Source organism: Microcebus murinus, chromosome 27 (genome assembly GCF_040939455.1).
Source record: "Microcebus murinus isolate Inina chromosome 27, M.murinus_Inina_mat1.0, whole genome shotgun sequence".
Lineage (NCBI taxonomy): Eukaryota > Metazoa > Chordata > Mammalia > Primates > Cheirogaleidae > Microcebus > Microcebus murinus.
The window spans coordinates 11,959,475-11,975,835 of record NC_134130.1 but is presented as its reverse complement, the minus strand read 5'-3'; the positions used below and the strand labels follow the sequence as shown (position 1 = coordinate 11,975,835).

The 16,361-nt window shown below is 37.1% G+C and overlaps 1 protein-coding gene across 1 annotated transcript in view; it reads right to left on the bottom strand.

The window, feature by feature from the left end:
• Positions 1 to 16,361, bottom strand: part of NDST4 (N-deacetylase and N-sulfotransferase 4) — a 224,440-nt gene that overhangs the window by 6,182 nt on the left and 201,897 nt on the right. Inside the window, exons 8-12 of the mRNA XM_075998102.1 lie at positions 12,928 to 13,024; positions 7,986 to 8,109; positions 5,888 to 6,062; positions 1,491 to 1,661; positions 882 to 991 (exon numbers count right to left, since the gene is read on the bottom strand). Of these exons, the coding sequence (XP_075854217.1) occupies positions 882 to 991; positions 1,491 to 1,661; positions 5,888 to 6,062; positions 7,986 to 8,109; positions 12,928 to 13,024 (677 nt within the window). The remainder of the gene's footprint in view (positions 1 to 881; positions 992 to 1,490; positions 1,662 to 5,887; positions 6,063 to 7,985; positions 8,110 to 12,927; positions 13,025 to 16,361) is intronic.

Below are 16,361 nucleotides of genomic sequence, written 5' to 3'. Positions count from 1 at the left end.
CTCTCTCCTTGCACTGGGACAGGTTGTTGTGACTATCGTAACAAATATCGTAACCACGTAGCAATGCTGTGTGACTTGCAGGTCTGGGTCAGAGAAGGCTTGTGGTTCTCTTGGACCACGTGCTCCCTGGACTTACTGTCCCTTAGTGGAACACAGCCACTACCCTGTAAAAAAGCCAAGCCACCTGAAAAGGAATGTCTTCAACCCACTGAAGTCCTACCCAACTATTCAAGTCTTCCCAGCTGTAGCCCCAGTTTTCATGAGCAAAAACAAACCATCCTAGCTTTGTCTCCAACCCACGGATTCCATGACCATAATAAAATAACTGTCATTATATGCCACCAAGTTTTGAGATGGCTTATCATGCAACAATGGATAACCGGAAAAATATACAAGATTATATTTGTTTATAAATAATTTAATAAATACAGAATAAAACATGAATGCACTCCTTTTTCAACTCTGCTCTCAATATTGCTCACTTTCACAGAGGGATTGATGGCCACCAGCATTTCATTTCTAACCTGTGAGTTACTTGGAGGAGGAGACTATATCTTTTTCACTTTTGCAACCTAAATTTCTAGGACATTTTCTGCACAGAGTAGGCATGTAAAATGTTTACTTAACCAAAAACGATATTGGGTAAAGCTCATAAAAATAAGAATGTGTCATAATATAAGTTGTACTTTGTAAGATAAAGTATTCCTGGTATTCAAAAGAGAGACACTGCATGAGTAATGAGGATATTCATCTGACTGCTTCAAGTTATAAAGTGATATGTAAATTCATAGCTGGTGTTAATGATGTTGTAGACACATCTACCAGTGATAATTTATGATGGTAAATAATGGAAGTGAATTTAAGCATGAGAATAGACTCACGTTAGTGCTTCAGAGTAATTATAATGAGGTGTAACTCCCAGAAACTTCTGGACTTCATCCATCACAGTAGCCGGGTCAGATCTCAGCTGCTGTCCATCAATAATTAGCAACTGTAAAGTCAAAAATAGCCACTTTATGAAGAACAAAACAAAATTGAATGGACTGAGCTGCCTGCCTTGACCTGGTAGGGCATTCATAAATTAGGTCAGTGTGAATAGGAAGAAAATATGCACTGCTCAGAGTACATTTAAATGTTTACTATTCTCACGTCCTTCCAAAACCATAATAAAGTTTGCCATAGGCATAATTTCTTATGAACTGTCAATTTACAGCCCTTATCTTACTTTATTGTAAATCGGAAATACACATAGATACTTTCTTAATTTATTACTTCAGTAGAAACCCAATTTTCCATGCATTTCAGAGCTCTTTAACAAAATGTTCATAGTATTAATAAAATTAAAAATTAAGAATTCACATTTCTTCCTTATTTATCATTGTCTCTGATTGTAAATTGTCATCGGTGGCAATGTTAATTCGCACTTTCTGTTTGTCAGCACAACATAATTATGATATAATAAACAGCAAAAATTAATTTCAGGACGTTACCTGAGAAGTGGCAAAGTAAGTAAGCCATCTTTCTATGTGGACTGCATACCATCCAGGCACCAGGCATCGTCTCTGCAAAGTTTTTAAGTCAGATGGGGCCCAGTGTCCTGTTGTGATAACTTCATAGAAATTAAACCTCAGGGCAGCTGGATCTTCATGTGATCGCTGGTGCTTGAACAAGAAAGTCAAATGCAAAGTTAGTTGGTTTTTTTTTTTAGACCTGTGTAGGTATGTGTGTATGTGTACAAGTATGCATGTGTGTGTTTGATGTGTATGTACACACGGCTGTGTGTGACTTCATTTTACAAAATATTAAAAGTTAATTATTTGATTTTAGAATAAAATATGGTAAAAGCTGCGTATATTGAAATAGGCATTAGTGCATTATTTATTTTAAAGTATTTTAAAGTACAAGCCTTCAATATATATCAAGTGTGGTATGTAGATAAGCTTGTGGTTATCTTCATGCATAAAATGTCTAAAATGTTTAGGTGCAAAGCAGAGAGCACAAGGATTTTCTTCACGGGTCTGATTAGAAGGGAAAAGATGTCAGGGATCAGACAAATCAAGCCTGACGAAGAGAGATTTAAATGGGAAAGAGTGGGCTTGCATAGTACTCAGCTCCTTCCTTCCAAATAGCCACTCCTGCAGATTCTGGCATTTCCCCAATACCCCCGTGTGGCAGGTGGGGCAGACACAGAGAAGACAGATGTCTATTCTTCATGCTTGTGTAGGTGTCCAAAGTCCTTTCCTTTTACTGTCTTACAGATTCTACCCAAACCTGCTCATTCCCAAATACTGGTTCACTTCTACTTCTCAGTTCCAAATCCTCAGAGCTGTTCACACCAAACCATCGTTGGTCAAGCAGGAAAGAGCCCAGCTCAGTGAGGAGTGAATTTACCAGTCAATACAATTTCACAGGCATTCATTAAGCTTCCTTCTAGAACAAAGATTCTGCTGATAAAAAGACATAAGTAAGACGTGATCACTATCTCTGAAGAAATCAAATCTAGTACGGGACACAATGGACTAATAGATTGTAATAAAGGTGTGTATTTGACTAGAAGTTACTTGCTGTGACAGCAAGACCAATAAGTGATTAATTCTGACTCGAAGATGAAGGGGTCTTTTTTAATAGCTGAAGCTTTTGAGCTAAAAGGTAGTAAGAAAGATTTTGATAATTGGGGAAAAAATACCAAACGCATATGGAAACTAAGAGAACTTTATCACCTTAGGTAAGTTTGAGTGAAGGTGGATGAATATGTGGAGCTAAGTGCTGGGAGAAATCGAAAAGTGAACTTGAAGAAAATCTAGTACAAGGTGAGGGACAGAAGCAGGCACTACGTGTGAGTTAAAAATTAAAATAACCAGAAAAGGAAAGATGATTAGGAAGTGGTGAATGGCTAAAAGAGTAATTAGGAAGTGGCAGAAACTTTTGAAGTGTTCTCATTATGGTATATTTATTGACATCCTTATATATGTGTTATGTTGCATATATAGAGGTTCTATAATTCAATTAATTAGCAAAATGTGTAGAAATTATAAACTTGAATCATGATAAACATACTATCTGTATATGTAATATAGTCATTCTAAAATTTCTATTTTAAGCAGTGATAACATGAAATTTCACTTAATCTGTCCTATATCGAGTTACACCACTTTAGAACCAACTTTTCTTTATATTTCTGCAACTAAATAGATTAACATAAAAATATGACCAGGAGGCCACAAAGGCACATATTTTATGGAAAAAATAGCACTATAGTTCCTCTGTGAGGTCCATTATAAAAATGTGGGGTAGAAATTACAGTGGCAGGTGACATTTGTAGGAGTTTCTGAATTACACCTGCCGAGTTTTGGATTTATGGTATTTACTGAACAGACAGAACTAGCTAAGTAATAGGCTACATTATTTTGAAATGTGGAGCAGTTTGGGGCCCTACTCTCAGCAATACAGCCATAAAAAGTATTATCAGAAAAAATAATTCCTTTCAGACTTATATGTATGTTCAATGAATTTATTGGAAGAAGCAGGCACAAGGAAGTGCCCACATCATAAAGATTCTCATTTATTTCAATGGTTTAATCTATGTGAAAGAAAATGATTCATTTAAATCTGCTCTAAGAAGTGCCTATGCTTTCTGCTAGAAAAATGTGCATTTCCCCCAAGTATTTGAATTCAAAACTTTTAATTAAGGCTTAACATCTTAATGCTTTGGGCACAATTTAAAAAAAAATAAGTTTATTATGATTTACAGTATGAGTTCTGTGAAGTGAGAAAGATATATTCTTGTGTCTGATGGGAAATACTGACTCATGGATTCTGATGGTAATTTATGAATCTTACTTCTAATCTACATCCCATATGGATCCCCAACCACTTGCAATCCAATTTGCAATGTTGTATTTTTCTGTCCACCAGTATTTGTTTGCACTAGTACATATTTATTGAAGAAAGTTTGAAAAGTCAGGAAAAAAAGGAAGAAAAACATAAAAATTGCTTGCTATTTTACTATATCCTTTAAAAATTCCCTTTTATTTATTATCATTTATTTTGGCATATTACAGGGGTACAAATGTTTGGGTTACATATATTGCCTTTGCCCCAATCCATTCTTCACACAGTAGATAATATAATATTTTCCAGTAGAAAATCTGGTAGTCATACCCTGATGATCATTTTTCAAAGGCTCTCAGTTGCTCAAAAAATGGCAACCACATGGTTCTAGCCCCCATTTATCTGTCAGCTTCATCTCCTGCAGGTTTCCACCTGGGGTTTTCCAGACAGCCACATGGAATTCCTTTTAGCTTTTTAAAATGTGCTATGGTTCTTTATACCTAATGTAATTTACACGTACTATCTCCTTTCCACCACTTTCCTTCTACCCTCATTCAATTAACATCTACTCTTCCTTAAGTTTTAAAAGTTTATTTCCCTAAAGATTGCCTTCAGAGCACCTTTACATACTTCCTCACAGCACATTCACAATGTCTAATGATTATCTTTATTATCATTAATTGCTTAAGCCCAGGAGTTTGAGGTTGCTGTGAGCTAGGCTGATGCCATGGCACTCTAGCTCGGGCAACAAAGTGAGACTCTGTCTTCAAAAAAAAAAAAAATTATCCACACATTAGAATAAACACAATGTTTGGATTATCATTTTATTGATTAAAACCATAGTTTAACGTCGCTGGAGAATATTTCATGTCAGTGTGACACAAATCTATACTGTTGGGTATTTGCTTTTCATTTTGTTATTACTTTTATAGATAATGCTGCAATATTCTCAAATATATGCCTATCTCTTGGAAGTTTTCCTTAGGATCAATTCCAGAGGAAGAACTACAGCACCAAAGGATCTTTCCATACCTCTTGGTAAATATTGCCAAATAAGCTTTCAGAAAATATCCCCGATGTATCCTTTTATTGGAATCATTGCGAACCTTTCTCACCACCCTCTTGCCAGCCCAGGAGTGTGATAGAAAAATATCACAATCTTTGTTGAGATATTAAAAAGGAGTGTTGTTTGAATTTGTATTTTGTTGACTCTTAAATGGGTTGATTATTTTTCACATAATTATTGAACAATTGCACTGTGTGTGTGTGTGTGTGTGTGTGTGTGTGTGTAAATGTTTAGCTGTGCCTTTTGCTCATTTTTCTACTATGATACTTTATTTATTTATTTATTACCAGTTCAGAGGAATGTTTTATAAAATAAAGGAACTAAGTAAGTCCTTTATCATGTACCTGTTAAAGATGCCCTAGGTACTGACTTAGAATTTTGTTAATTTTTGATAGACCAATATTTTACATGATTTAGGCAATCTAATCTTTCTTTGATTTTTTTTCCTATTATTTTATGCTTGAAAGTCCTTGCCCAACTTGATATGAGTTAAATATTCAGCTCTTATTTCTCATAATTTTGGGTGTGGGGAGGTTAGATATTTTTACATTTGACTCTTCAATGTTTCCGGGCTCTATTTTTTTTTTTTTTGAGACAGAGTCTCGCTTTGTTGTCCAGGCTAGAGTGAGTGCCGTGGCGTCAGCCTAGCTCACAGCAACCTCAAACTCCTGGGCTCCAGTGATCCTTCTGCCTCAGCCTCCCGAGTAGCTGGGACTACAGGCATGCGCCACCATGCCCGGCTAATTTTATATATATATATCAGTTGGCCAATTAATTTCTTTCTATTTATAGTAGAGACGGGGTCTCGCTCTTGCTCAGGCTGGTTTTGAACTCCTGACCTTGAGCAATCCGCCCGCCTCGGCCTCCCAAGAGCTAGGATTACAGGCGTGAGCCACAGCGCCCGGCCCCGGGCTCTATTTTGATGATTCATCATTGTCTACATTCAAGCTACCACTAAATGCTTTTGGCAGTACTTTTTACTGCTCATACCTGGTACCAAGAGTATGCCCTGTCTGAGGGGTCAATGAGGATGGTGATGATCTTGGCTTTGGGGACCAGAGATGCAGCTCTCTTGGGAGCTTCTTCTGAATGGAAGTAATTAGCACTCTTTTCAAAAAGGAAGTCACTTGTAATGTTGGATGGCGTAGGGAAAAAGTCCATGTACCTGAAGACAGAGAAAGACAATTAATTAATCTGAGTTTTTGAGATTTTTTTTTTCTTGCCATACTCTGAACCTGAAATAAGTTGAAAATTTTTATATTCATTTATATCAATTTCTAGTTATTGTGCTATAATAGTCTAAATAGCGGATATTCTATACACTTTGAATATGAAAACAATCCAAAATATGACTTTTCTAATGACCCATTTTGGACAGGGGAAGAAGTGAGATTAAATAGGTAGATTGATAAGGAACAAAAAGAAAATACTGCCGATCTGGACTGATGTTCTGTGCTATCAAAAGGCAAATCCAGAAATATTAAGTTTGCCCCTGGCAAGCAGCAGATTCCACCATTTTCTTAGGTGTTCTAAAATAGTAAATTATGTTTACAAATTTGAAAGCAGAAATTCTGTGAGGTGAGATGAAAGTTCACAAGACAGAAAGATGTGCGAATTGGAATAGCTATAAAACACCAAACATTTTGGGGGCATAGTTGTTCTCCTCCTTCTTCTGCATAATGTGTGCAATAAGCAGCAACGTGGACACATTATGGTCTATCTCGAGTAATTAAGCGGATATTTCCTGCCAGTTGCTCCCGCGGTGCTTGAGTGGGTTCACTCCTCCATATGCTGCTGGGATGTTCCTCAGCGTGTGGATTATGGAATCAATATGTTCTGAGGTTAATTCAGTGCAAGCCTTTAATTATGTGTGTAACCCTCCTTACAGCTCATCACTTCTCTAACCCTCAAATGTTCTAGAAATAAATAATGAGAGCAATTAAGAATTCATATAAGACACTTATTTTCCTCTTTGACACTTGTTATTATGTTTCCCAAATGTGGAGTGGTGAAGAGTCTCATCTATATTCCTGCTTAACAATTTGTGTTCCATTTGAGCTCGTGGATCAGAGAAAATTACTGTTCTGCTTTTAGTAATTCGCATGCAATTCCAAACCGCGCTGAGCCTTTCAAAAGGGAGGTTGGGTAGTTAGTACTCTAGATAAAGAGTGGACACATACTCTACTCATGATGGGAAGCCTGATCTGTTCACTGCTATCAGCCCCGCCCAAATGTAAAATCCCAGCTGCTTCTAAAACGAAGGAGCATCTCACTGAGCACAGGTTCCTGTGTGATCATGACACACAAAGTTACTTGCTACAAGTGTGTGCATTGAGGGTAATTTTCCTTGGGTGAGATTTGCTTTATATACCCAGGAGCTGGCAATTAAATTCAGAACCATATTTTCTTGGACAACCAAGATAGAACTAGAAAAACATCACCTGGATCGAAGATCATTTCCAGTATCAGGTTTATTCTATTTTAGTTTATGGGAAATATTGTGATTTAAATTTTTTCCATCATTTATCAAGTGCTAATTAATATTTATTTTATGCATGTGTGTTACTAGAATTGATACGGTTTTGGAAATGCTCTGTTATTATTTGCATGACAAATATCAGCCTGTGTTATACTACAACATATATAGTTTATGTGGTTAATGAAGACAACTTGTCATAGAGTATAAAATGAAACAAGCTACTGATTTATTCGTTTCCTCAAGCATCATTGTGAAGACAAATTATGTGTACAGTTAAAAAAAAAGATTTAGGCACAGTAAAATAATACTTTAAAAGACTTTTAAATATCCTTATGAATAATTCTGATGAAATATATCCCATAATGTTCTTTATTCAATCATCTTAATTTAGCAGAAAAATATTATCATTATTGCACTGTCCAAATCAAATTATAGGCAACACTGATTAAACATATCATCATTATAAATTAATTTCTAATTCACTGTGGTAGAATTGAGCATAACAAATTTATTCTATAATTATGCAGATGCCATGCATACATCTATAATTGCTCTGCAGTGATTGAGCATGTGTTAATAATGGAATTTATTTTTTGTTATTTTCCTTACCAGTCAATTCCCTTGTGATAGTTGTTGCCATTAAAGAATTGAACCTCTTCAAATGTTTTTGGGCTGGGGAGATTGCCGATGATGGAAGGGTGCATAAGAAGAAATAAATAAAGTGCAGTTGTCCCTATTACAAAAAAGATAAAAGGTGATATGGCAGCAAAAGAAGAGACAAAATAGTATTTTAGCATAATTTTTACTCAAAAAGTAATATTCAAATAACCCACTCTTTCCAGTGTCAAAATGATTTCCTTAAAATCACTTAGGCACATTCCATGTGGCAACAACCTAAGTGATCTTTTATTAGTCTTCGTGATTCTAGTGCCCTAAACACCTGATTTGATATTAGCATGTAGCCAAAATGAACAGACTGATGGCCCAGCTAGGGTAGCACTTTAGAAATCATGCAGTTCAATTTCCCTTCTGGAACCAGGTGAGTGGCTAAAGCACGAAGGTCACAGGTGCCCCATCTCTTCCTCTACCATCCGGTGCGGTACCCGAACCTTGTGGGTCTTTGATTTACAATGAAAATCACATAAATTAAATCAGACTATGCAAAAGAGGTTGGTATGTTACTCTGAGTATGGTCCTAAAGTATAACTCTTGATAAGAAAAACACATTTGCTGCCCTCAATTAACTTAAAGGCCATGTGTGGACTTAGGGTCAAGTCCACAGGTAATTGGGACAGAGTGAGACAGGTGTTGTAATGAGAGAAGACCACAGTGCTCTTTCAATATATGAGAAAATAGGTGATTTGGACCAGAGAGATCAGTGAGGGCTTCCGGGGGATGTATGTTCTAAGACTTGCCTTAGAAACGTAAGTGTTGGCCGGGCACAATGGCTCATGCCTGTAATCCTAGCACTCTGGGAGGCCGAGGCAGGCGGATTGCTCAAGGTCACGAGTTCAAAACCAGCCTGAGCAAGAGCGAGACCCTGTCTCTACTATAAATAGAAAGAAATTAATTGGCCAACTAATATATATAGAAAAAATTAGCCGGGCATGGTGGCACATGGCTGTAGTCCCAGCTACTCGGGAGGCTGAGGCAGGCGGATCGCTTGAGTCCAGGAGTTGAGGTTGCTATGAGCTAGGCTGACGCCATGGCACTCACTCTAGCCTGGGCAACAAAGGGAGACTCTGTCTCAAAAAAACAACAACAAACAAACAAACAAACAAAATGCAAGTGTTAACGCAGGTTGAAAGAAGAAGGCAGGATTGTAGAAAGATGGCCATTTGAATGTCTTCCCCCGCAAAATAGAGCAATCCAGTTTGGTGACACAGGCACTAGGCTGGACAGTCTAGCTGACAAAACCACTCGTGCACACACATCTCCAGAGTCTCAGGTGTCATCCCAGAACCTTATTTCCCTCAGAGCCAAGCCAGAGACTGCGAGCTACAGCAGAAGGGACTCACACAGTGACTGGGTCTTCATAGCTCTCTTATGAGCTGTTACTAAAGGCTCCTTTTCTTGAAAAAGTCAACCCTGTTGTGACACGTTGGACTGAGGAGGGTTGTTAGATGCCCTAGCCCTTGGAGAATCGAGATTAGCTACGCAGGTATCTGGCAGAGTGGTAACCACTGCAGCCCGAGCATCTGGAAGTCGAGAAGGCCAGCAGACAACTGGCACTTTGGGCTCATATTCTGTAAGCTCATATGAGCAAAGGCTACTGTGCTTCCAGTATAAATGACATCGACACCTGGTTAAATCCTCACATGACCAGCAAGAGGTATGAATAGCTAAAAGAAAGAGGCTGGGTGCAGTGGCTCATGCCTGTAATCCTAGCACTCTGGGAGGCCGAGGTGGGAGGATTGCTTGAGGTCAGGAGTTCAAAACCAGCCTGAGCAAGAGGGAGACCCCGTCTCTACTAAAAATAGAAATAAATTAATTGGCCAACTAATATATAGAGAAAAAATTAGCTGGGCATGGTGGCACATGCCTGTACTCCCAGCTACTCGGGAGGCTGAGGCAGGAGGATTGCTTGAGCCTAGGAGTTTGAGGTTGCTGTGAGCTAGGCGGACGCCACGGCACTCACTCTAGCCTGGGCAACAGAGTGAGACTCTGTCTCAAAAAAAAAAAAAGAAAAGAAAAGAAAGAAACAACAGATCTGTAAGAATCAACCACCCTGGATGGAAGATACATTACAACCTCTAGAATGGGGGACTCCTAATGAAATAGGATGGCAAAAATTAATAAATGCCTTTAAGGAGATTTAATTCCAAATTTAAAAAGACTTTTAAGAAATAATAAATATGAAATTAAATCATTCAAACACAATTAAAAAAAAACCTAAAGGATACTAAACTGGTTAACAACTAAATTAGAGAGGCCTGAAGACTAGGTAGAAGAAACATCTCAAACACAGTGAAAAATACAGATGTGATAGTTACGAGGGATGAGAGGAGTCTTGAAAAACTGATATGATTTGCTTCTAAAAACAATAGGAGTTCCAAAAGGAGAAAATGTGAGAAGAGAAACAAAAATGTTCAAGAAATAAGAAATGAATTAGCGATAGAGTAGTGGCTGGAAGAAAACATGGAATCCAGAGGGATTCTTTCTAAAACACTTTCTAAGATGAGACTTACATAAAAATTTTTAAGTCATGACAAGAATGAAACATGAGAGAGGGAAAGAGAGAGATGTGAGGTTTTTGAGACTCATAAGACAGCTAGGAAATTGATAGTTTAATATCCCTGAGGTGCTGATAGTCATATAATCAGTCACAAATTCTGGGCCCACTAACATCAAAATTTATGTATATATTTTTAAAATTATCACCTATGTTTTTTATCCATCCTTAACATTCATTTTTATTTAATTTCTTCGATATAAATATTTTTTGGAATAAGAAGAAAAGGCTTTATACTTTGTGATACCCTAATACTATTCTGTTTTCTATATGATCCACTTCTCCTTAGTTTTGATGTACCAGAGAAAGCCAGCTAAATCATGATAAATTAATATTGACAATGCGAAGACTAATCTTCTGAAAGACTTAAGGCTGGTGAATTATGCTCTTAGAATTATTGTGCTAAATTGAACTCTATTAGAAATCTTCTTCTATGCTGGTAAAACCAAAATTTGACTCTGAATGATGAAAGATGCACAGCTGTCCAAAGGATTGCAGAGGATTGCAGTTTGAACTTTGACCTTTGAACTTTCACGTCCAGAGCTCACATGCTCTCTGCCAATCTGTCCTTTGCCGGCCATCTTTCCCTGACCCTCCTGCAGCCAGGAATCCCTTCCAGGGTTCAACAAGTGGCCAAGTGGAACATGGCATCCTTCCATTCTCTCCTCACAACAACTGAGTAAACAGGAGTTTGAGGACAACTTTCCTATCTCATATTTGTTATAAAGGATGCATGCCCCGCATTTAAGTTGTTCAAAGGCAACTTGACATATAACAGCAGATTTTTTGCATTTATCTGTGACCCCACCTCCAGCTAATTTAAGTCTCTGACAGCAGTGGGAGTTTTGCCAACTGAAGCAACAAACAACAACAAATCTGACTTCAGACTTCTATGATTGGATTTTAAGAATTATTATAATCACTTTCACATTAGCATAAGATTTTCGGAGCCTATAAAATATTATCATCCTCCACTTTCTTTGTTTTAACTTCTTATTTGTTTGTTTGTCTTGGGAAAGCCGAAACCAGCTAAAAGTTTTATCATTCCCACAGTGGTAGGTCAAACATTAACATCTAAAGGTCTAACTTATTGTCTTTGTAAAATCGAACAGGGAGAAAAAATAGATTTATAGTTAATAATCTGCAATTTTCTAGCAGAACTAAAAAATAATAGTATCCAATGACAAATGATAGAGGATATGTCTTTAAATTAAATTTTTATCGTAATTTTATAACACAGGGATGTTTTATTTCTTTAGTAGTCATTCCAGAGTTAGCACTGCTGTAAAGGAGTAGGTGGAAAATTAATGCCCATTTTAAACAACAACAACAAAAGTGATATATCCACAAGCCTGTGCTGTTTTTTCTCTCCTCCCCGCACGTGTGTTAACTTACTGTTGTAATACAATTTATAGTCCTAGATGAAGAAAAGATTAAAACAACCAATATCTAATAGTCTGGAAATTTTGCCCACAACCTTTAAAATGATCTACTTACTTGTGTTACAAATATCTTCATCTGGGCCAGGCTTGTTTATTGAGACTGTTTGTTTTGTGCTATGGTTTGTGCACTCACTACTGAAAATGCTTCTTGTCAAAGTAGAGAATTCAAAACACAGCAACTCAATAAAAACTTTAATTAATCAGGACATGAACAAAGTGTATAAAACTGTCACCTACTGAAGAAAGTATAAAATATTCTAATTGAAAGTGTCATCTCATTGGTGAAATACTTTCACGCTGTTTCTCCACATTCTTACAGAGTTGTCCTTCAGAGCATGCGAAAATACCAAGGCAAAAAATGCCTGATGAACTTCAAGTGACTCAGAAAATAAATTCGAATCTAATGATTAATTTTAAAGAGCAACCCACACATGTAAAATATTCGAAAGTAATAATGGCAGTGGCTCCAAGAAAAAAAAAAAAATCAATTCCGGGCTGATGTGCTGTGCAAAATAGTTCGAATCAGGCCAAAACCTGTTTTAGTAACTTAATTCAGAATTGATTAGGGAAAGCCACAAAAAGTGGCTTTTTGCGACACATAAGTTCAACATTTTCAAAAACGTGGCATGTATGTTCTACAGGTTTAAAATCTACAGTTGAAGAATGTAGTGCCTAAGTCTGATTAATGGGGACGGTTGGGTCCCCTTGAGGTCCATGTGTGACGGTGATGCATGGGGTGTGAATGGTAGTGCAAGTAATGAACTAAATATCTAAATATTTCACTAAGGCAAAACCTAATTCACTAATGCCACAGAGCAATGTATTTCATAAAATCATTTTTACAAAGAGTATAAATAGCACGATTGGCTATTATTACCTGTTTTTTGTGGCCCGATTACCAGGAATTTTGGTAAGTGGTCACAAGTTTTGTCTCTGGACCAGATGTCTTTGTGTCGTTTGTCGTCACACGGATTCTGCAAGAAGGAAGAACAAGGAATCTTACTGTGTAGTGAATGCCCGGCTCTGCTCCTTAACAATTGTTCAAAACGTGGCATCAGATTCTTGTCTGATATCCTAGAGCTAGGAGTTAGACCTTGCTCTGGTTTCCTGATTTCCAAATCATTCCCTTATTAAGTGACTAGCACCTTCCTTACCACATGGTTGGAGCTCAGCAGCAAGTCGGTCCTGCTGTTACCACTTTTTGCTCTTTGGCTATCTATGTTCTCCAAGCAGTATCCCTGAGATACTACTCTACTTGTGGGTTTATATTTTAGGTCTGCATATCAAAGGCCTTAACTTGATTTAACCTGGTTTGACCATAGTTTCATATATATCTGTGCTCTGCTCTAATAGTCCCTATTTTTTTCTTCAGAGGCTGAAATGCCATCCTTAGACTTTAGACTTTGCCCATTTTTCCTTTTCGTTTCAATCTGTGTGCTATTCTCTTCCTTAACCAGCTAGTCCCAGAGTTCTGCCACACCCCGTAAGCTGATAGCATTAACATCAATATTTGTAGCTTCTACCTCCCACCTAAGCTCTAGACCTCTATTCTATGTTATGCATGTGTCATTTCTGTACAGTGATAATGAGAAAACTTCTAACCCAAAATACTCAAGGTGTCCGTTGATCCAATCTTATCCCACCATACTTCACCTCCTGCTCCATGCACTATTCCATTCTATTCCATTTGACAGACTCAAATTTATTATTATGACACTTTTGAAAATTAAAAAGGTCTTTAAAATGAAAATGAGGTAATTTTAAAAATATTTATTAACTGCCAAATTGGTTTTTTTATAGTACTGATCTATGCAATAATTATATTCAAAAACTATTTTCAAAAATAAAGTTCTTTTTGAAAAACACATATACCTGGGCATTAAAACAATTCTGTTTTTATATTTATTATTCAAATATTAAAAATGAAATAAGAGGAAAAATCATTTTTGGCTCATATTTATGTACTTTTATTAGTTCATTAAACACATCGTTCTATAATACCATGTCACCAAAGTTCTTCTAAAGAATGATTGTTTTCAATATGACTTTATTAAGTTTTACTTTTCCATCAAATTGTCTGCGATCACTCTCAAACTTGCATTTTGTGGTTAATAAATTTGAAAGTGTTGGCATTTTCAAATAACTCTTCTCTATAGACCATTATATTTTTAACTGGGGAAATATTTTCTCTATAGGGTTGAGAAGCTTATTTTCAATTCTAATATTTTTCCATATGAAATGTCTAAATAGTAGAGACTAAATACTTTCACAGCTATTTTCCATTCAGAGTATCTGTCTCTGACAAATATTTTAAGATAACACTTATCAAATGAGTTTTTTTAAATTATGATTCTTTTGACCAATTTGCCAAATATAGGTGCTGCAAAATCATAAACTTCTTAATATCATTCCATTCTAACAGAATATGTTTATCCAATTAAAAAAATAGGATATCCATCAAGAAATGTTTACCACAGTTGAACTCCCAAAATTCAATTAAAGAATGCCAAAATTAAACCCTCTATTTCATTTGAACTTTCATTATGTGATTTGTTGTGTCTCTTCTGTTACTGCTTTGAGGATTTTCTTTTTAAGAAAAAGAGGGTGAAAGGTACTAAAAAAACAGAAAAATATTATTTAAATATAGTTTTCTCAAAATATTATTTTAACATATTTGTAAATATATATGCAAAAAATATTTTTTTAAATTAATTGTGAGGAAGTAGAATAGCTACTATCTAATGACAACAGGGAAAAATATCTTTGGCATTCAAAAAAAAAATCCTAGCACTTTGGGAGGTCGAGGTGGGCGGATTGCTCAAGGTCACGAGTTCGAAACCAGCCTGAGCAAGAGCGAGACCTGTCTCTACTATAAATAGAAAGAAATTAATTGGCCAACTAATATATATAGAAAAAAATTAGCTGGGCATGGTGGTGCATGCCTATAGTCCCAGCTACTCGGGAGGCTGAGGCAGCAGGATTGCTTGAGTCCAGGAGTTTGAGGTTGCTGTGAGCTTGGCTGACGCCATGGCACTCACTCTAGCCTGGGCAACAAAGTGAGACTCTGTCTCAAAAAAAAAAAAAAAAAAAAAATCCACTAAGTTACTTGTTGGTACTTCCAACCCAGTTTTAACTGTAAATGGGAAAGTACAACAACCACTGCCTGGCAAATGCTGGATGGGGTGCCAGAACATTCTACCACAGTGTTCTTTTTGCTTCACAAACTAAGTTATCTTAATAACTTGTCTTATTTAAGCACAGCCTTTCTCTGCCATAATTTCTGTAGAAACATATAGGCGGAAACTATAGCCACTGCTACTGCATCTGATCCTGAGACTACTGGATCTACTAGGTAAGCCAGAGACCAGAAGAAGTGCTAGCCACAGGTGGGGGAAAATAGAAGAGGAGACAAGGCGGAGAAAATAAGCATTGGTTTAAGCTTTGGGACCAAACACAGTAATTGAGTTACAGTTTCTCACGACAAACCTCCTGCTGTAAGTTTCTCTAGGAATTATATTCACAGAATCCTGGAAAAACTCTGTCTAGAGGTGTGAACATAACACAAGAAACAAGTGAAGCCGAGTATATGCAGAGTGGACTGAAGTAGATGCTCTTTTCTCCACTGAAAACATCCTCTTTCCAGGCGAGTGCAACCCCTCCCCCAGCCCCAGTTGTGCCAGCTGCTAATGGTCCCCAGCTCGGGAGACTTGAGCATTGCCCTTCGCTACTAGGAGTCACCTGACTGGCAAATTACACTTCCAAACCCCCTCCTGTCTCTCAGGGGGCAGCCCATCCCCAATGGCAGACTGATGCAGGGTTGCAAAACACCTACCTACTTGCCTCAAGGGGAAACAATGTGTCCGTGTCACCAACTCTCTCCCTTAAGGTCAGATCAAGGCTAGACTTCACCAGAAACCACATCCTGCCCCATGTTTCCCCTTATAGGTTTTCCCTGAAAACATTTCTTCAATAAATCATTTGCAGCAGAATTCCTAGCCCAGACTCTGCTTCTAGAAAACACAGCAATGTCACTGATCATTCGTACTCTATGAAATTAAAAGATGCACTTGATCCAAATGCGTTTTCTATCCCAGACCCCACTGGAACAAGAGTGAAGTGCACTATGAAAGACCAGCATTGTATAAAGACAACTGCGTTATATTGGAATTTGCCTTGGAAAGGAGATTAAGTTATAGATCTTGAATTTTTATATGAATTCATCTACAGAAAAGGTGACAAAACAGAGTTAATGACAAGCCAGTAAACTCAATATTCCTTATTTATTTTACATAACTGAAATTTTATTTTAAC